General features: G+C 43.5%; 1 protein-coding gene across 2 annotated transcripts in view; it reads left to right on the top strand.

Moving 5' to 3' along the window:
- Positions 1–20,565, top strand: part of DOCK5 (dedicator of cytokinesis 5) — a 215,146-nt gene that overhangs the window by 31,250 nt on the left and 163,331 nt on the right. For both annotated transcript variants that reach the window (XM_066267244.1, XM_066267235.1), the window contains exon 2: positions 16,282–16,365. In XM_066267244.1, the coding sequence (XP_066123341.1) occupies positions 16,282–16,365 (84 nt within the window). The remainder of the gene's footprint in view (positions 1–16,281; positions 16,366–20,565) is intronic.

Raw genomic sequence — 20,565 nt, 5'->3', positions numbered from 1 at the left:
TAAACTTGGTACGATCTTGGATAAGACCATTTTTATCTTAGATCTGCTTAATTTTTATTCAATAAGAATGTATACCAAGAAGAATCTGATACCTTTTTTTTTCTTTTGGTGACAAAGAGAGACAGAGAGGGACAGATAGGGACAGACAGACAGGAAGGGAAAGAGATGAGAAGCATCAGTTTTTTGTTGTGGCTCCTTAGTTGTTCATTGATTGCTTTCTCATATGTGCCTTGAATGGGGGCCTACAGCAGAGCTAGTGACCTCTTGCTCAAGCCAGCGACCTTGGGCTCAGCTGATGAGCTTTGCTCAAACCAGATAAGCTTGTGATCAAGCCAGCGACCTCGAGGTTTTGAACCTGGGTCCTCCGCATCCCACTCTAACAATGCTCTATCTGCTGCAGCACCACCTGGTCAGGCGATACCTTTTTTTTTTTTTTTTTTTTTTTTTTGAGAGAGAGAGAAAGAAAGAGAAAGGGAAGGAGAGAGAGAGAGAGAAGCATCAACTTGTTGTTCCACTTAGTTGTGCCCTTGACTGCTTCTCATATGTACTCTGATCAGGGCTTAAACCTGCATCCTTGGGGTTGAGTCAGTGTCCCAGGGCTTACTCCATTGAACTCAATGCTCTGGGGCAATGTTCTGTCCACTGTATCACTGGCCAGGACCTGATAATACTATCTTAGGTGATTGAAGAAGGTGTTCTGAGCTTGTCAGCTTGTTTTTTTGTTGTTGTTGTTTTTACTTCATTATTAAAACCCGGCCTTAGTTGCCCTCAGATTTTTTTCTCTTATTTCTTCTTCTTTTTCTTTTTTTTTAAGATTTTATTTATTCACTTTAGAGAGAGGAGAGAGGAAAGAGAGAGAGAGACAGAAGGGGGGGAGGAGCAGGAAGCATCAACTTCCATATATGACTTGACTGGGCAAGACCAGGATTTTGAACCAGTGACCTCAGGGTTCCAGGTCAATGCTTTAACCACTGTGCCACCACAGGTCAAGCCTCTCTTACTTCATCTTAACAGGAAAGAGATCAATTGAAAAAGAGTAGAAGCAACTAGAACTCTAGGTATGAATAACGTCAGAATGTGTACCTTTGTTGTTCCATCTAGACTGACAGTACTTAAGTGAGTTCATGATAGAGGCATCACTAGTAGTCTGAGTAACAGCAGGGTCCCGAAGTTGAATCACTGAAATAATACTTGTCAGGGGCAGGAACAAAAGGGTTAAAACAGGGCCCTGGCTGGGTGGCTCAGTTGATTAAAGCTTTGTCTCCATACACCAAGGTTGTAGGTTCAATATCCGGTCAGGGCACATAGAAGAATCAACCAATGAATGCATATATAAGTGGAACAATGAATTGATCTCTCTCTCAAGTCCAGGGGTTGTCAACCTTTTTATACCTACCGCCCACTTTTGTATCTCTATTACTAGTAAAATTTTCTAACCGCCCACCGGTTCCACAGTAATGGTGATTTGTAAAGTAGGGAAGTAATTTTACTTTATAAAATTTATAAAGCAGAGTTACAGCAAGTTAAAGCATATACTAATAATTACTTGCCAAGTACTTTATGTCAGATTTTCGCTAAGTTTGGAAGAATAAATCTTTATAAAACAACTTACTATAGTTAAATCTATCTATCTTTTTATTTATACTTTGGTTGCTCCACTACCACCCACCATGAAAGCTGGAATGCCCATTAGTGGGCGGTAGGGACCAGGTTGACCACCACTGCCAAGTCAATAAACTAAAAAATAGTAAATGAAAAGGAAATGGCTATAAGTAAAATGTTCTCTGACTCTCATGCTTCCTAGGGCAGCTCTGTACTTAGGTGTGTGCTGTAAAATGGCTGTACTGTCCCTAAGGACACCTATATTTTTCATTGTCCAACCTTTACCTCTGAAGAACTTAAAACTAGCTCATTGTGTTACCTCAACTGTTATCTTGGGTTCCCTGGCTCAGTGGGGGTGGTGGTGGTGGTGGCAGTGTCAGTCTCTGTGGCTGTGGGTGTCACCATGCTCATGGGAGAGTAGACAGGCAGGAGAGGGGGGTGGAAAGGAAGGTGACTGCCACTGACTCAGTGTCTACCAGGTGTGAGTCATCGTCCTGGGGGCTCTGTGTACCTGCTTCACAAAACCACGTGAAGAATTACTGTTGTGGCCATTTTTTCAGATGGGGAAGCTGTGGCAAAAAGCTATCTTTGTTTGTAAAACACAGACTTTCTGTTCTGTAATCTTTGATTGCCTTGTTTCAGCCCTTCTCCCTTAAATATTTCATGTAGAGGGAATGTTAATTTTACGAAATGGCTTATACAATAGTAATCACTTAACACCAGTAAGGAAATAAATAAACCATAGTTGAGTCTATATCTGTGAAATAATCTCTCCAGCTAAAGATACTTATTGACTCCATCCACGAATAGATAGAATCCTTAAAATAGAGATTTCGAAGGCAGGAATTTTCAACCAGTGTGCCACCAGAATACAGTATTTAGAACATGCAATGCCTGACTGTTTAGTCAGAGGCACTGACCTCTTTTCCCTTAGAGTGTCAAATTTAAAAAAATGACAACAGCCAACATAACAATACCTGTTTAGTGTGAATGCTCTGTCTTGAACAGTAAATATTTAGGTCATATAATAGAGTTGCATCTTACGGATCATGTTGCATAATGAGATTGTGTCTGATTGGATAGTTGCTGGTACCTGAAATCTTTATATACAAGAATAAGCACCTGATTTTTTAAAATCACTTTGAAGCAGAAAGGATCAGTAATTATTATTATTATTATTATTATTATTATTATTTTGTAAATCAATCCTATATTTTTTGTTAGGTTAGCAAAAAATATATTCTTTGGTGTGCCGCAGCATTTTAGTAATTAGTTTATGTGTGCCATGAGATGGAGAAGGTTGAGAATCGCCGTTCTAAAAAGTAACCAATAAATGGGTTATTAAATCCTCTGATCTCCTAAAGGGTCCAGATAACGCGGTTAAGAATCCTGTGTGCATGTGCTCTGCGGAGCTCTGAGGATGAGAATCAAAAGCTGTAGTCCTATCTGATGGCCCTGGCCTGGAGCGTTCTGAGTAGTCACAGCATGATGGTCATCCCATCGCGTTCTCAGAGGCTATAGTGTGATGGTCATTGCATCCTAAGAAAACCTGTTAGGAGCCTAATTGAAATGATCAAAATAAAATCTTCGATTTTTACTTCTTGGGGGTCAGACCTCCTGGTGAAAGGGATTGAAGAGCAAAAGAAAAAAGTCTGTCTGGACTTCTAAAAAGAAATCATTGCATCAAATCCAGGGAGAAGATCAACGATGAGATGTGCCTTTTTAACGTTTACATTTCCAATGACTGAGTGTTGGTCAAATAAGTTAATAAAATATGATTTTTATGTTTGCTCACTTATAATTTGCATTGGGGGCTGGGCAGCACCAGGTATATGTGGTCTGTGAAATTTCAAATTACCTTCCTGCTTGGGAAGGGCCATTGTTTTTGCTAATGTTTGCTGGAGCAGAGGTATTATGCCAGAAAGTTTTTTTTTTTTTTTTGCATTTTTCTGAAGCTGGAAACAGGGAGATACAGTCAGACAGACTCCCGCATGTGCCCGACCGGGATCCACCCGGCACGCCCACCATGGGGCGATGCTCTGCCCACCAGGGGACGATGCTCTGCCCATCCTGGGCGTCGCCATGTTGCGACCAGAGCCACTCTAGCGCCTGAGGCAGAGGCCACAGAGCCATCCCCAGCGCCCGGGCCATCTTTGCTCCAATGGAGCCTTGGCTGCGGGAGGGGAAGAGAGAGACAGAGAGGAAGGCGCGGCGGAGGGGTGGAGAAGCAAATGGGCGCTTCTCCTGTGTGCCCTGGCCGGGAATCGAACCCGGGTCCTCCGCACGCTAGGCCGACGCTCTACCGCTGAGCCAACCGGCCAGGGCCGCCAGAAAGTTTTGAAAAGAGCAGAGAAGAAGGAGAAGAAAGAGAGAGAAGCAATGTTTGCAGAGTGAGAGCAGAGAGAATGCAGGGTGCTGAAAAAGAAGCCAGTTTGTGCAGAGAAAGAGAAGGTGTGCAGATGGGAAACCAGAGGTGAAGGGCTCTTGTGAGCTCTGCTGAGACTGATGAGGCCTTTGATTCTAGGAGGAACTAGAGAAGAATCTCCTGGTTGTGGAACCAGATAATGTGTCAGGGCTTTGTGAGCTCTGAATGAAGAGGGAAGTGTTTTCCCTGTGTGTTTGCTCGTCGGCCAGTGCGAGACTTTAATAAAGGAATGGCCCACCATTTTTTGGCTCCACTGTTTCTTTACCATCTGCCCGAATCTAATGAGAACCTGCATGTGCATGGCCACAATGGTGGTGGCCCTTGGCCTTACACTGAGAGTGGGTATATTACAATAATAATAGAAAAAATGAAGTTAGATGATCTTATTAATATTGTGAATAGTATACAGCTCAAACTGGGACCTTGTTCTGTTCATTGAATCTTTTCTTTTGAAGATTCTAAGAAAAGACTAATAAAAAATGTCATGTTTTAGTTACTCTTCAAGGGGTTGTTATATGAGGATTCATGAAAGAACCTAATTTATTAGAAAGATTAAATACTAGTAACCCACAGACTTTTCCATCATCAAATCTGATCCTCATTTGGGGGCCTCTAAATTTATTCTGTTGGTTTTTTGTTGCATCATCCTAATGCCTCAAATTTCTTTTTTTCCTCTCTCATAAAAGCCTGGTTTAAAGAAAAAGGCCAAATTAAAGATTTGGTAAAATTCAAAGTATTTTGCATTTGTAGACATACTGTCATGTCCGGTGGCTCTGCACCATGATACAAGCAGTGAGGTGCTCAGGAAAGGGTTCCAGCACTCTGCCTTTCCCAGGCTTGCACATGATAGCTATCCGGAGATACACAGCAACTCCCTACTCTTGTATAATTTTCTCAGACAAAACAAGAAGTTGTGGCGCCTGCCTGTTCACAATGGCATGACTTATTTCTCTTGCCTCTTATCATCACCTTATGAATCAGAGGATGTGGAAGCCGCAGAAAGTGGAAGATTGGAAAGTCATCTGGCCCTAAGGTGGGAAACTGAGGCCCAGGGTCATGCGTGTGTAAGTGGTAGAGTTGATCTTCAATTCTCTTTTGTTGAACCGTGCTGGTTTCCTCTGTCCCCCTTTCTCTTGTAACGAGGATGTACACCCAGGGAGAAAATGTGATCCCCGGTCCTGAAGGAGCCCTGGACACACAGACAACGTGATCACCAGTCACTGATTTCTATGATGAAGCTTGTTGTTGGAAGTTGAGTTCTCATCTAATGAGAGAAATTGAAGGCACACAACACACTGAGCCTCTGTCAGGCTTTTCTCTTTGTTTCCAGGCTATTCCGGGGCATACCCTCACCATTACAGACCAGCCTGGTACAGTGTGGTGAGTGAGTTATCACAGGACAAGTCTTAGTAACAGCTCTGCCGCTTGTAAAGCTGGGTTGCTTGGGGCAAGGTTCTTGCCCCTTCTGAGCTTTCGTTTCCCCATTAGATAATATGGTATGTGACATCTACCCTGCACAGTTACTATATTATATATGGAAGGGAAACCTTAGAATACAATGGAAATGAGGTGTCTTAGGGATGGGTCTAGGGAGGGAACGGTTCTAAAATGCGTAGTTGGACTGTGTATATGACAGCTGTAACTGATTGTAATTCTTGCTGGTACTTTTGCCCAAAGACATGAAACTGGTAGTCCGAACGTCCACTGAACTTTTCAGTGCGGGAAAGGCTCTGTTGAAGGGATGTGTGCTTCCTGTAGAATCTCTTCACAGGCTGAACTTGGAAAGGCAGATTCTCTCTTGTGTAATAAGCAAAAGTGACAGGATAGGTGATTTTGATATCCCTTAATCAAGAGGTGGGAAACACAGCCGCTTTTCTGCTGCAAGCAGCAGCAGTTCAGATTTGGGGAAGAAACGGTGGATAACTGAATTGATTGATGGGTTATATAAACCTCACCAGTGTGCCTTGAGCGCCTTCTCTGTGTCTAATCCAGTGCCGTCAAATGTGAAAGACAGAAGCTTTGCGTAACCAAGTCCCCGCTTGCGAGGGTTTCCTTCGGATTGGTGGCAGACGACAACACAAGATGGTCTGTGATTCCACAGCTGAGCTGAGCTGGGAGGAGAAGCTGTTGTGGGCATCAGAGAGAAAGAGAAGCGTGCAGGCCAATGGGAGTCAGCAGTCGTTTTTCAAATTGAATTGTGAGTGTGGGTTTCGGGCTGCTATGAAGGAAAAGCAAGCTGTTGTTTCAGGCAGGGGCAAACCATGGGCTGAGCACAGAATTTAGGGGAAGTGTAAGAGCTGGCTGGAGCAGAGGGTGGTATTGGGCAGCTGATGGAGGAAAAGATGGACAATTAAGGCTGGGAAAAATTTTGGAACATTTTGATTTTCAGGCTTAGGGTCTAGGATTTAAGGAAACTTACTGGTCTATGGCTGTGTATGTATGTGTTTACGCACACACATGTACAACAGTCCTTGGAAGGTGTTTGTGCCTGGAGCTATCAGTGCTGCGTGCTGCTTGTGAGGGCTTCTGCTTGCTTTGCGGATGACTGATAATGAGGAAGAGGTGAAGCGTGGTCATTACACAGCCGTGATGCTGCAGCCTCACTACTTCCTGTTTCTGAGGCCCAGACGGTGGAAGCGGTGACTGGGGACGAGAGGCAGACAGAGATGGAAGAGCTACATTTTCCATACAAGACCAGTCACACAGTCAGTGGGCAAAACGTTTGCGTCTGGTGAAGGAGATGGGCTTCAGTGGGATAGCAGCTGTGGCCTGGTGGAGATGAGGAACTCACTCCTCCTTCTGGGTTCTGTGCAGGTTCTCCTTACCCACTTCTTCGGCTCACCCTCATTCTGATTCACAGCCTAGTCCACAATCTCAGCAGTAAGTCAATCCCTGCATCATCTGTCCATGTGTCTGTACCCAAACTGCAGGAGAACACTATCTGGTCAGTTCCCTTAAAAAAGAGAGGGTACTGGCCCTGGTCGGTTGGCTCAGTGGTGGAGCGTCGGCCTGGCGTGCAGGAGTCCCGGGTTTGATTCCCGGCCAGGGCACATAAGAGAAGCACCCATCTGCTTCTCCACCCCTCCCCCTCTCCTTCCTCTCTGTCTCTCTCTTTCCCTCCCGCGGCTAAGGCTCCATTGGAGCAAAGATGGCCCGGGCGCTGGGGATGGCTCTGTGGCTTCTGCCTCAGGCGCTAGAGTGGCTCTGGTCGCAACATAGCGATGCCCAGGATGGGCAGAGCATCGCCCCCTGGTGGGCAGAGCATCGCCCCTGGTGGGCGTGCCGGGTGGATCCCGGTCGGGCGCATGCAGGAGTCTGTCTGACTGTCTCTCCCCATTTCCAGCTTCAGAAAAATACAAAAAAAAAAAAAAAAAGAGAGGGTACTTAAAACAGACAGCCTGGTGGTGTGCCCCACCCCCCACCCCCCAGCCAGGGACAGTGACTGCAATGTAAGGGAAAGCCTACGGCCAGCACAGGTGCAGGAAAGAGCAGCAAGGACCTGCAGCTGGGAATGACGGGGACAATAGAGTGGGTGCCACCTGCTATACTATTTAATAAGGAAACTGAGACTCAGAAGGGGCAAGCACCTGGCCCTGGTTCACCCTTGTACCTCCCTCCTGGGATCTGGCACATGGAGCAGTGACAATCTCCTGTGCTCATAGGAGCTGCGAGATGGGGGATCGTGTGCGTTCCTTGGATCGTTGAATATAAATGGTTACAACTGAATTTCAAAGTTGAATTTCTCTCATTGAGAGAGTGAGAACAAGGCATAAATCTACTTTAAAAAACAAGCAAACAAAAAAAACCCCACATACATTAACCATCTCTTTATTGAGATCTCATTTACATACCATAAAATCCACCCATTTGCAGTATACGATTCAGTGATTTCTAGTGAATTTACGGGGTTGAGTAAACATCACCACAATTTAGAATTAGGATATTTCCATCATGCCCTAAGCTCACTTCTGAACGCAATATCATTCCCACCCAGCCCCAGGCAACCAATAACCTGCTCTTCTCTCTCTGATTTGCCTGTTTTCAACATTGCAAAGGGATGGAAGCCTAAAATATGTATTTTCTTATGGCTTTTATTTAACATAATGTGCGCTCGCTTTGGCAGCACATATACTGTACTAAAATTGGAGCCATTTAGCTTAATGATTTGGAAGTTCATCCATGTTGTACCATGTGTTGCTATTTTGTTCATTTTTTTTAATGCTGAGTAATTTTCTATTATGGATATACCATATTTATTTAATCATTTATTCATCAATTGATGAATTGTTTCCAGTTTTTGGCTACTGTGAACAATGCTGCTATATTGGCTGTCATAACAAGGGGCTACACACTAGGTGACTTTATTTGTTAATTTTAATTTTTATTAACAATTATAATTAACTTTGAATATTTTTTATTAAATTTTTGTGGTAACATTGATTAATAGGACCATACAGGGTTCAGGTGTAGATTTCCATGATACGTGACCTGTATATTGCATGTGTGCCCACCACCCAAAGTCAAAACATCTTCCATCACCATATATTTGGCCCCCTTTAGCCTTTACTACCCCCACCCCCTTCTCTCTATTGTCTGTGTCTATGAGTTTCAGTTTCATATCCCACATATAAGTGAAATCATATGGTTCTTAGCTTTTTCTGATTGACTTATTTTGCTTAGCATAACATTCTCAAGGTCCATCCATTTTGTCACAAGTGACACTATATCATCATTTCTTATGGCTGAGTGGTATTCCATTGTATATATGTACCACATCTTCTGCATCTAATCCTCTATTGAGGGACACTTTGGTTGTTTCCATGTCTTAACCACCATGAATAATGCTGCATGAACATAGGGGTGCATGTGTCTTTGCAAAAAAATATTTTCAAAATTTTGGGGTAGATATCCAGAAAGGGAGTTGCTGGGTCGAACGGTAACTCTATTCTTAATTTTTTGAGGAATTGCCATTTTGTTTTCCATAATGGCTGCACCAGTTTACATTCCCACCAGCAGTAAATGAGGGTTCCCTTTTCTCCACATCCTCTCCAACACTTGTTATTATTACCTGTCTTGTTGATAATAGCCATTCTAACAGGTGTGAGGTGGTATCTCATTGCAGTTTTTTTGGGGGGGAGGTGGTTTAAATTTTTTTTCCTTTTTAGAGAGGGAGGAGAGAGAAAGAGAGAGAGAGAGAGAGAGAGAGAAAGTGGAGAAGGAGCAGGAAGCATCAACTCCCACATGTGCCTTGATCAAGCCTAGGGTTTTGAACCAGCAACCTCAGCGTTCTAGGTTGATGCTTTATCCATTCCACTGTGCCACCACAGGTCAGGCTCATTGTAGTTTTGAATTTACTTTTTGTATTAGCTAGTGAAATTTAACATCTATCTATTCATGCATCTGTTGGCAATTTGTATGTCTTCTTGGGAGACATGGCTGTTCAGGTTCTCTGCCTATTTTTAAATTGGATTGCTTATGTGTTTGGTGTTGAATATTGTGAGTTCTTTATATATTACCTCATCGGAGCTGTTGTTTGCAAATATCATCTTCCATTCGAGCTGTTGCCTTTTTGTTTTGTTGTCAGTTTATTTTGCTGTGCAGAAGCTTTTTAATTTGATATTGTCCCATTCATTTATTTTTGCCTTTACTTCCCTTACCTTTGGGGTCAAACTTATAAAATGTTCTCTATGGCCAAGGTCCATAAGTTTAGTACCTATGTTTTCTTCTATGTAATTTATTGTTTCAGATCTTATATTTAGATCTTTGATCCACTTTGAATTAATTTTTGTACATGGGGACAAAACTGTAATCTAGTTTCATTTTTTGCATGTGGCTTTCCAATTTTCCCAGCATCATTTGTTGAAGAAGCTTTCTTTTCTCCATTGTGAGTTTTTGGATCCTTTTTCAAAAATTATTTGCCCGTATCCATGTGATTTTATTTCTGGGCTCTCAGTTCTGTTCCATGGGTTCGTTTGTTTTTCTACCAGTACCATGCTGCTTTGATTATTGTTGCTTAATAATTTGAACTCAGGTAGTGTTATACCTCCAAATCATTCCTTTTTTCCCCTCAAGATTGCTTGTGGCTGCATAGAAATCTGATGATTTTTTTTTGTCCTATCTTTCTTTTTCAATGACATTGGGATTTTGATGGGGATTGCATTAAATCTGTTTATGCTTTGGGTAATATGGCCATTTTAACTATGTTGATGTTTCCAGTCCATGAACAGGGAATATCTTTCCACTTCATTATGTTTTTTTCAGTCTCTTTATATAATGCTTTGTAGTTTTCAGTATGTAAGTCCTTCACTTTCTTTGTTAAGTTTGTTCCTAAGTATTTCATTCTTTTTGTTGCAATTGCAAAAGGAATTGTGTGTTTCATTTCTCTCTGTGAATTTTCTTTTTTTTTTTTTAAATTTATTTATTTATTCATTTTAGAGAGGAGAGAGAGTTAGAGTGAGAGAGAGAGAGAGAGAAAGAGAGAAAGGGGGGAGGAGCAGGAAGCATCAACTCCCATATATGCCTTGACCAGGCAAGCCCAGGGTTTTGAACCGGTGACCTCAGCATTCCAGGTCAACGCTTTATCCACTGTGCCACCACAGGTCAGGCTCTCTCTGTGAATTTTCATTGTTAGTATATAGGAAAGCAGCGGATTTTTATACAATGATTTTGTATCCTGCAATGTGACTATACTTGTTTATTGTTTCTAATACGATCTAGACTTGGTTCTTTAAAAAGATTAATAAAATTGACAAGCACCTGGCTAGACTCAGTAAGGAAAAAAGAGACAATACTCAAACAAAAGCAGAAATGTAAGTGAAGTTACCACAAATGTCACAGATTTACAAAGGGTCATACTAGAATATTATGAAAGACTATATGCCACCAAATTCAATAACCTAGAAGAAATGGATACGTTACTAGAAATATATAACCTTCCTAGACTGAATTATGAAGAATTAGAAAATTGAAACAGACCAATAAACAGTGAGAAAACTGAAACAAATATCAAAAGCCACTCCCAAAAGTAAAAGTCCAGGATCAAATGGTTTCACTAGTGAATTCTACCAAACATTCAAAGATTTGGTTCCTATCTTTCTGAAAGTCTATCAAAAAATTGAAGAAGAAGCCTGACCAGGCAGTGGCGCAGTGGATAGAGCGTTGGACTAGGATGTGGAAGGACCCAGGTTCAAGACCCCGAGGTCGCCAGCTTGAGCACGGGCTCATCTGGCTTGAGCAAAAGCTCACCAGCTTGGACCCAAGGTCGCTGGCTCCAGTAAGGGGTTACTCAGTCTGCTGAAGGCCCGCGGTCAAGGCATATATGAGAAAGCAATCAATGAACAACTAAGAAGTCACAATGCGCAACAAAAAACTAATGATTGATGCTTCTTATCTGTCTCCATTTCTGTCTGTCTGTCCCTGTCTATCCCTCTGACTCTATCTCTGTCTCTGTAAAAAAAAAAAAAAATTGAAGAAGAAGCAATACTTCCTAATACATATAGTAAGGCCAACATAACCCTGATACCAAACCCTGGCAAGGACAATACAAAAAAAGAAAACTACAGACCAGTATCTCTGATGAATACAGATGCAAAAATCCTAAACAAAATACTAGCAAAGAAAATACAACAATACATTAAAAAAATTATACGTCATGATAAAGTGGGATTCATTCCAGGAGCACAAGGATAGTTCAACATATGGAAATTGACCAATGTAATAAACCACATCAACAAAAGAAAGGACAAAAATCATATGATCTTGTTAATAGATGCAGAAAAAGCCTTTGACAAGATACAATACCCATATATGATTAAAACAGTCAATAAAATGGGTATAAAACGAAAGTACCTCAAAATAATAAAAGCTATATAGTGGTACCTTGATACGGGAGTTTAATTCATTTTATGGCAGAGCTGGTGACTCAATTTGCTCATGTATCAAAACAAATTTCCCCATTTAAATGAATGGGAATGCAATTAATTCATTTCAGCCCCCAAAAACCACACGAATTTTTTGTTTTCTATGCTTTTAAATAAGAAAATGTATAATACTTTATAAATAACAAATACATACATATATATATACATAATAAGAGAGAATGTAAAGAAATAAACTTGTTTATGAAGTGTATATACCTTCAAAGTCAGGCAAAGATGCCGGCAGAAGGGGGAGGAGACATTAGCATAACAATGGTCCTTCCCAAGCAGGAAGGTAATTAGCAATTTCACAGACAGCTGCCCAGCACCATTTTTAACAATAAAAGTGAACAAACTCAGAAAATACAAATTTTACAAACTCATTTGCCCAACAATCATCATTTTCTTCAGACTTTTGGCTTTTTTGCCACACTTTCCTCGCTTTCACTTAGAGTCCGTTTCAACAAAAACCTTCCATAGAAGTTTTTCTTCTTCCTTTTAAGAACGTTCTGCAGGCTATCTAGAGGAGGGTGGTAGAAGCTCGTGGTTCAAATACCTGCTCGTGACTTAAAGCAAAAAAATCCCGTAAGTGACTGCTCATCTCTCAAATTGCTCGTGATTTAAAGTGCTTGTGTGTCAAGGTACCACTGTATATGACAAACCCTTAACTAAAATAAGACTAAATGTTGAAAAACTGGAAGCTTTTCCTCTAAAATCAGGAACAAGACAAGGTGGCCCACTCTCTTCACTTTTTTATTCAACATAATATTGGAGGTCTTAGCCAGAGCAGTCAGGCAAGAGAAAGAAATAAAAGGCATCCAAATTGGGAAGGAAGAAGCAAAAGTGTCACTATGCCAATGCCGTGATTCTGTATATAAAATACTTTAAAGATTGCATCAGTATTATTTTGTATGGTTTCAGGTGTATAGCATAGAGGTTATGTTGGTGGCGGAAATGGTGTTCCTTTATGAAGTTGCAGGGAAAGCAATCCAAAGCACTCCTATATGGGAGATTATGGCTTGGTAAGGTTTAATGGAAATAGAAGTTCCCAAAGTCTCATCTCTGTTCATCCCAGTCTTCATCAAACTCAGGAGAAAGGTCAGTGTCCAGAAATTCTGTGCCATTATTCAATCCATATTTTAGGATGATGGACTAATCCATAGTTTAGTCCCGTCCAGGTTTTGTCCTTGTCCTTCTGCATAGTCTATGTTCTTAGCTGTGCTCTGGTTGGCACTGTGTTCAGGCCTGCGCTTAGAGTCCATGCAACTACTGGCTAGGCCCACTGGGCTCCTATGGCCACGTGGCTGCTTACCAGTCAGAACAAAGAAGAGAGAGCTTCTTTCTTAGGCTTAGATTATATTGCCTTGGGCTTTGTGAAGGACTAGGCCTTTTTTTTTTTTTTTTTTAAGGTGAGATAGTGAGGTAGACTCTGGCATGGACCCCAACTGGGATTCACCCAGCAACCCAATCCAGGGACAATGTTTGGTTATTGAACTATTTTTAGTGCCTGAGGCTGACGCACTTGGACCAACTGAGCTATCTCAGTGTCCCAGGCCATGCTTGAATCAATTGAGCCACTGGCTGTGGGAGAGGAAGAGGGAGAGAAGGGGAAAAGGAAAAGGGGAGAAGCAGATGGTCGCTTTTCATGTATGCCCTGACCAGGAATCAAACCCAGTATGTCCATGCACCAGGCAGACACTCTATCCACTGAGCCACTGGCCAGGGCCAGACTAGGCCTTCTTTAAACTAACCAATCAACTTCTTAATCTTCTGTGGACTTGCGTTGGATTCTCCCCCTAACTAATCAGATCCTTTTTCCAGGCCAGACTGACAGGCCTCTAGGGCTCCCATCTTGGCTTCTGCTGTGCATGCCTCAACACAGAAGCACCTCCCCCCATAGTCTTCTCCTTCCTCTTTACATGGGTGGGGGGAGAGGGTGTGTGTATTAATCCCCTTAGTGGAGCAAGGCTGCCATCCCCTGGGGTGTTTGAAGCTGTAATTTCCTAAAGAAGTAAGCAGGTTTTTTACTGTCTGATCCCCTTTGCTCCCTTCCCTTATTAATATCAATGTTAATATTTAGACATCCATATATAGGCAGCTTTAAAACAATGGAAATGGATTCTCTCTCAGTCCTGGAGACCAGATGTGTGAAATCAAGGAGCTGACAGGCAGGACTTCTTCTGCAGGCCCACTCCTTGTCTCCTCCGGCTTGTGGTGGTGGCCTCTGTCCTTGGCTCAGGCCACCTCTCTTCTATCTCTACCTGTCTTTACATCACCTTCTCTGCTGTCCTTGGAAACTCCCCGTCTTTCTCTTACCGGCTTCATGTGGCTATGTTTGGGGCCCACCCTGAGCATCTAGAAAGAGCTAGAAAGAGCTCCTTTCAAGATCCTTAACTTAGTTGTTTTGTCACACCAGGTAACAGATGGGATATCTTTGAGGGGCTATTTTTCTGCCCATCCCAGCAGCCGTGAATGTTCATATTGTTTGTTTATTTATTTATTTTTGCGTAGGCTTGTTTTCCCTTTGTAGACAACTGGGAGTAATTGCTGAGTTGTGCTGTAAAGTTATGTTTAACTTTTCTTTTTTTTTTTGGTATTTTTTTTCCAAAGTTAGAAGCCAGGAGGCAGTTAGACAGACTCCTACATACAGCTGACTGGGATCCACCCGGCATGCCCACCAGGGGGCGATGCTCAGCCCCTCTGGGGCGTTGCTCCATTGCAGCCAGAGCCATTTTAGCGCCTGCAGTGGCGGCTATGGAGCCATCCTCAGTGCCTGGGCCAGCTCCCCAATTGTGGTCCAATGGAGCCCTGGCTGTGGGAGAGGAAGAGAGAGACAGAGAGGAAGGAGAGGGGGAAGGGAGAAAGGAGAGGGGGAAGGGTAGAGAAGCAGATAGGTGCTTCTTCTGTGTGCCCTGACCAGGAATCGAACCCGGGACTTCCACATGACGGGCTGACGCTCTACCACTGAACCAACCGGCCAGGGCCTATGTTTAGTTTTTTAAGACACTGCCTAGCTGTTTTCTGAAAAGGCTGTGTCATTTTGCATTTCTACCAGCAACACATGAGGTTTCCGTTTCTTTACAATGTTGCCACTTGACTGCCTTTAGACATTATAGCAGTTGGAGTGGGTGTAAGGTGGGAGCTCATTGTGGTTTCAATGTGCATTTCCCTGCTGACTGATTCTGTTGAGCATCTTTGGATGTGCTCAGTAGCCATTATATAGGATTCTTGGTCAAATGTCCCTTCAGAGCTTTACCCATCTGAAAATTGAGTTGTATTTTTCTCTTTCAGTTATAAGAATCAGTCTACTGCAGGGGTCCCCAAACTTTTTACATAGGGGGCCAGTTCTCTGTCCCTCAGACCGTTGGAGGGCCGGAGTATAAAAAAAAACTATGAACAAATCCCTATGCACGCTGCACATATCTTATTTTTAAGTAAAAAAACAAAACGGAAACAAATACAATATTTAAAATAAAGAACAAGTAAATTTAAATCAACAAACTGACCAGCATTTCAATGGGAACTATGCTCCTCCCACTGACCACCAATGAAACAGGTGCCCCTTCCAGAAGTGCGGTGGGGGCTGGATAAATGGCCTCAGGGGGCCGCATGTGGCCCGCGGGCTGTAGTTTGGGGACCCCTGGTCTACTGTTTTCATATTCTGATCCAGTCATTATCAGTCCTATGGTTTGAGGTCACCTTGATGAGGAAGTGCTGGGACAACTGAGTTCCCCAGGGTACCTAGAACTGGGGCAAGATGGCCATGCCCACCAGTGTCAGTCTGGTATTGGAGGGTATAGGGGACTCACAAGTGGCTACTAGTTACTGTCCAGGAAGCTGAGAGGTGACTTACCCTTTGTCCTAGAAGTCATAGCTCAGTGGTAGTGTCGGTTGGCTGTCGTCTGATGAACAAGGGGATTGACTAGCAAAATCTCAAAATACATTCTCATCATAGCCTGTTTTTTCTTTCATAATTTCTTATCATTTTAATTAAAGTTATTTCTGTAATAATATATTTAATATCTTTCTACCCCTAAAAGACTATAAAAATCTCCAGGACAGGGATCGTGTCTGTGTATTTCGTCACTCTGTCCCCAGTCTGTGGTACATAGCAGGCAGCCAACCAGTATTTGTTGGGTGGAGGAGTCTCAGTAATACACCAGTAATGGGGGTCCTGGAGGAAGGAGTTCTCTGCTTTTCGGTGGGTGACTCACATGAAATCACTTAGTTGAGGGTCCTTTGTTGATGAAGAAACTCACTAACCGCGAAATGTGCTGTTGATCGACTTGTACTTTAACTGCCTCTGATGCTGTTTCCCCTTTTATTTCTCATTTCCAGCGATCTATAACTACAATGCCTCTCAAGATGTGGAGCTCTCCTTGCAGATCGGAGACACAGTTCACATCCAGGAGATGTATGAGGGTGAGTCTGAAAGGCCTTCTGCCAGACGGGGCTAAAGGGAGACTCGTTGGAAGTTACTTATTAATAAGGTACTTAAAGCAAACATCAGCATGCTTCACTTCCTGAAGGGGTGCTGGTGAGAATCCAGGGAGTCCTTAGGTTATACAATTTCATACTGAGGGTGATTTCAAAGCAGCCAGGTGACCACGTGAATGCAAACATGCCTAGTCACCAGAATCAAAGTATGTGAATGTGTTGGGCTCCACCACTGGTCGCAGAAGACCCTCACCCCATGCTGGCCTGGGAGGGACCTGTGGGACCCTGGGCTGGCGGGCTCTGAGCAGGCACTGCTCATGGAATAAGTGCTCTTTCTGCTCAGCACTAAGTGTTACCAGACTGGGGGAGAAATGAGGGAGAGACTTACTGGGATTCCTGAAATTCTTGCAGAGAATTAGGTCAGGACTGCAGCCCATCCAGAAAGTCTGCTAGTGTATTTCCCGCAAGAGGGTCAGGGGAGGGAGGAGGTTTCAGTTAACCAGTTAGTGGGCTGTAGGACAGGACTCAGGACTCCTGGGTTGTCTAAAGAGCACAGATTGTGTCTGCAGCCACCCCACTCCAGACTTTCAGCTCTCTAAGCCTAGCAGGACTCCTGTGTCCACATGTCTAACCCAAACCCACAACACAATGAAGTCGCATCCAGGCCGGAAGTTGAGGACCAAAGCAAAGAACCATGTATAGGATCCACTTATTTTCTGAAGGTTGGGGCAGGAACAGGGTGGGAAGCTAGGCAGATTTTTCTCAGAGGGTGAACCTTGGTAGAACAGGAACTCTAGCTTTGCAGGGTCTGCCTCCCCATGGAAATGCTTCTGATGGTCGAATGGCAGAAGTGATCACCTAGATGCAGACGCAGCTCCCTGGGACAGGACAGAAAGATGCAGGATGGGGAAGAGGAGATGGAAGCAGGGTCTGGCTGTGAGAAAGCGACCATCTGCCTGCTTGCACAGGAGACTGTGCTGTCCCTGCCACCTCCCTTTAGTTTTAGGTGGAGGGCTGGGGTTTGCTCTGGCCTTTGCTCTTTCACCCCATGCCATGTATTCCAGGGGAGGGCGGCGTGGACTTTTCCTACTCCATTCTCTCTCTCTCTCTCTCTCTCTCTCTCTCTCTCAGCATCAAGTACTGTAAAGGATGAATTTATTGGCCATACAGGAAGAAAGTTAGAGGATTGGAGACAGGTTCAAGGAATTAGTTTGGGACAAGCTCCCATTGCCCACTGCTCCCCTGGTTATAAGTCTGCAAGTCTCATGGGGACCCTTAGAGCTTAGGGGAGAAAAGGGCAAGTGAGACACGCCTGGGTGTAGGAAGAGGGAAGAAGGAGGGGAGGCAAAGGCTCAGGCGTGCTCCCAGAGGGAGAATGCTCCTCTCCCTTTCTTTTCATCCTCACAGTCTCAGTCCAGCCAAACATCAACCATGGCATCCCCAAGTCAGCAAGACACTAAGGACGATCTGCTTGTCTTCTTAAGACTGCTTTGCGTAATGAAACCATAGTCCTCTCAGACCTTATGAGTTCACCTACTGCACTGTCAGGGGCCAGGTTAATCCACTCTGTCTAGCGTCTATGGAAACACCTTTTTCAGCTGTACAGGTGAAATGCATATGTCTGGGTTTTGTAACTCCTCCTGTGGGGTTGAAAAGAATGTGTATTTTTTTTTTTAATTTTTTTTTTAACATTTATTTTTTTTAAGATTTTATTTATTCATTATAGAGAGGGGGGAGAGAGAGAGAGAAAGAGAGAGAGAGAGAAGGGGGAGGAGCAAGAAGCATCAACTCCCATATATGCCTTGACCAGGCAAGCCCAGGGTTTTGAACCGGCAACCTCAGCCGTTTCCAGGTTGACGCTTTATCCACTGCGCCACCACAGGTCAGGCAAAGAATGTGTATTTTAAGATCAGTGGGTTCAAGTTTTCATAGATGACAATTAGATTCTGATTTCTTAGTCATTATTTTTTTCAAATTTGCTATATGCTAACTCTCTGGTGTTGCTGTTACTGAGGGAACTGTGCTAAGTTCCCCGACATGGTTGCAGTTCATCTGTGCAGTTTGCAGTGACAGCCATTTTTTGCTTTGTGTCTTCTCAGACCTGCTTTTCAGTGCATACAATTTTAGTATTTATTACATTAAACAATTCCAACTTTTAATTTCTGTTTGTTAAACCTTTTTTCCTTTTCTTTGTCTATGGTAATCCCTTTTTCCTTAGTCTTTTGTCTGAAATTATAGCCAACCCTTTGGCTGGCAGTCCCAGGACACCAGTTTTCCTTCCTGGCCCCACGAAGCCGTTAGAAGGGCTGCTTGTTCCCTCGGAAACCTCTGCCCAATTCAGCAGGGGCTGCAAGGAAGATGCAGCCAAACTTGAGCCTCGTCCTTCTTAGTTTTATTTAGTCTTTGTCAGATCTTGACAAAGTTACCATGTTAGCATGTGTGTGTGTGTGTTTGTGTGTGCGCACACGTGTGTGTATGTGTTTGTTTTCTAATTGTTCTGCTGAGCATGGGAGGAAAGAGTAGACAGTTGATCTGAAGTAAAATAGATGATGTCTTTTAAGTATATATTTTTTTAAGGCACACTCTTAGGTAAGAGGTGCTTTTTTTTTTTTTTTAATTCATTTTAGAGAGGAGTGGGAGAGACAGAGAGGAGAGACAGAGAGAGAGAAGAGGGGAGGAGCTGGAAGCATCAACTCCCATATGTGCCTTGACCAGGCAAGCCCAGGGTTTTGAACCAGCGACCTCAGCATTTCCAGGTCGACGCTTTATCCACTGCACCACCACAGGTCAGGCAAAATTAGTTTTTCATTTTTATGTGACCCTAACATATTTTTTGAAAGCTAACGGAAGCCCTTTGTGCTCATAAGATTCCTACTCGTGGGCATTTTAAGTGTACATGCTATTTAGAGCCTCCCAACTGACCAGTGAATATCCCTGAAAGTAGCAGTCCCACAGACAAGCTCAGGTGGTCACTAAGCGTGGTTGGCTGTAAATATAAACACAGAAACACAGTACACGTCCGTTTCACACATGCTTCCCGAGTGTGAGTTCAGAAACCACAGTGCTCCTTGTGTCTTGCAACTCACACAGCAGAATGCTTGTTCCACATGCTGGCCCATTGGTAGTCAATATTAACAATACTTTATCAATGTTGCCTCTTTAGTAGATGATGATCCAGGTGCTTTCTGCTGACAGCAGGAAACAGATTTTTCTTGTTAATTGCTGCCATGAACTATTTGGTGTGCCAGCTAGAGGACTCTGTCATCTACGAGGACATCAGCACCTGTTCTGTAGGAGGTGACGTGTGTCGAGGGGGGTGTCTATAACAGGAGCTTATTGAATTCATTCACCACCAGAGGCCTGTTAGCTTCACAGAGATGATTCCTTTAGATGAATTTTTTAAATAGTATTTATTTTATTGGATTCATTTTTTTTCATTGTGCCTGCCTGGCCAGATGCAGGGATAGGTTCTTCTATCTGCTAAGTACTTGGAGTTCTTGGCTCAGTTCTCAGATCCCTTTATTATTCTAGGCAGTTCAGGACTGAGTGAGGACAGAAGTGTCCCACAAACAGTGAACACGGTGGAAACGCTGAGTAATAACTTGTGTTCACTCCCTCTTTCCCCACCTCCTCTTCCCTTAAAAAAAAAAAAAAAAGTAAACAGAATGGAAACACCCACAGGATGGCCAGATGGAATGGGAGGGCAGTGCTGGCCCACCTCCATGGCCCTGAGGTTGAGTGCCTTCAGCTTCCTGTCAGCTTTGACTCTGGGGCTCCCTGCACCCACACTCTGCCCCACCCGCCTTAGAGATAGCTGCATACCAGACTTGTGTGTGCTTTCTCAGTGTTGGACATGAGAGATGAGTCCACCCTTCTGGAAACCAGACATGAAAAATTATTTTCTGCCCACAACCCACAACAGAATACCACTTAGGACTTTCCTTAGGTTGTTTCCTGCTCTGTGGTTGAATGAATAATTGTGAAAGGAGTAGCTCCTTGAAGGCAACGCTGGCCTCCCTTTCATTTGCAGGCCGGTGCCTAGCAGAGCTCTTGCATGCCAGAGGTGCTCAGCCAAAGTCTGCTGACCGAGGGCAGATAAAAACGGGGCCCAAGGCAAGCAGGTGTGCAGAGGACAGGGGGCGGGGTCACCTCCACAGAAGTTGCAGGGCAGGGCAGGGCAGATAT

Source organism: Saccopteryx bilineata, chromosome 1, assembly GCF_036850765.1.
Source record: "Saccopteryx bilineata isolate mSacBil1 chromosome 1, mSacBil1_pri_phased_curated, whole genome shotgun sequence".
In the NCBI taxonomy this organism is placed as follows: Eukaryota; Metazoa; Chordata; class Mammalia; order Chiroptera; family Emballonuridae; genus Saccopteryx; species Saccopteryx bilineata.
The sequence above is the reverse complement of the archived record's forward strand: the minus strand, read 5'-3'. Positions and strand labels throughout refer to the sequence as shown.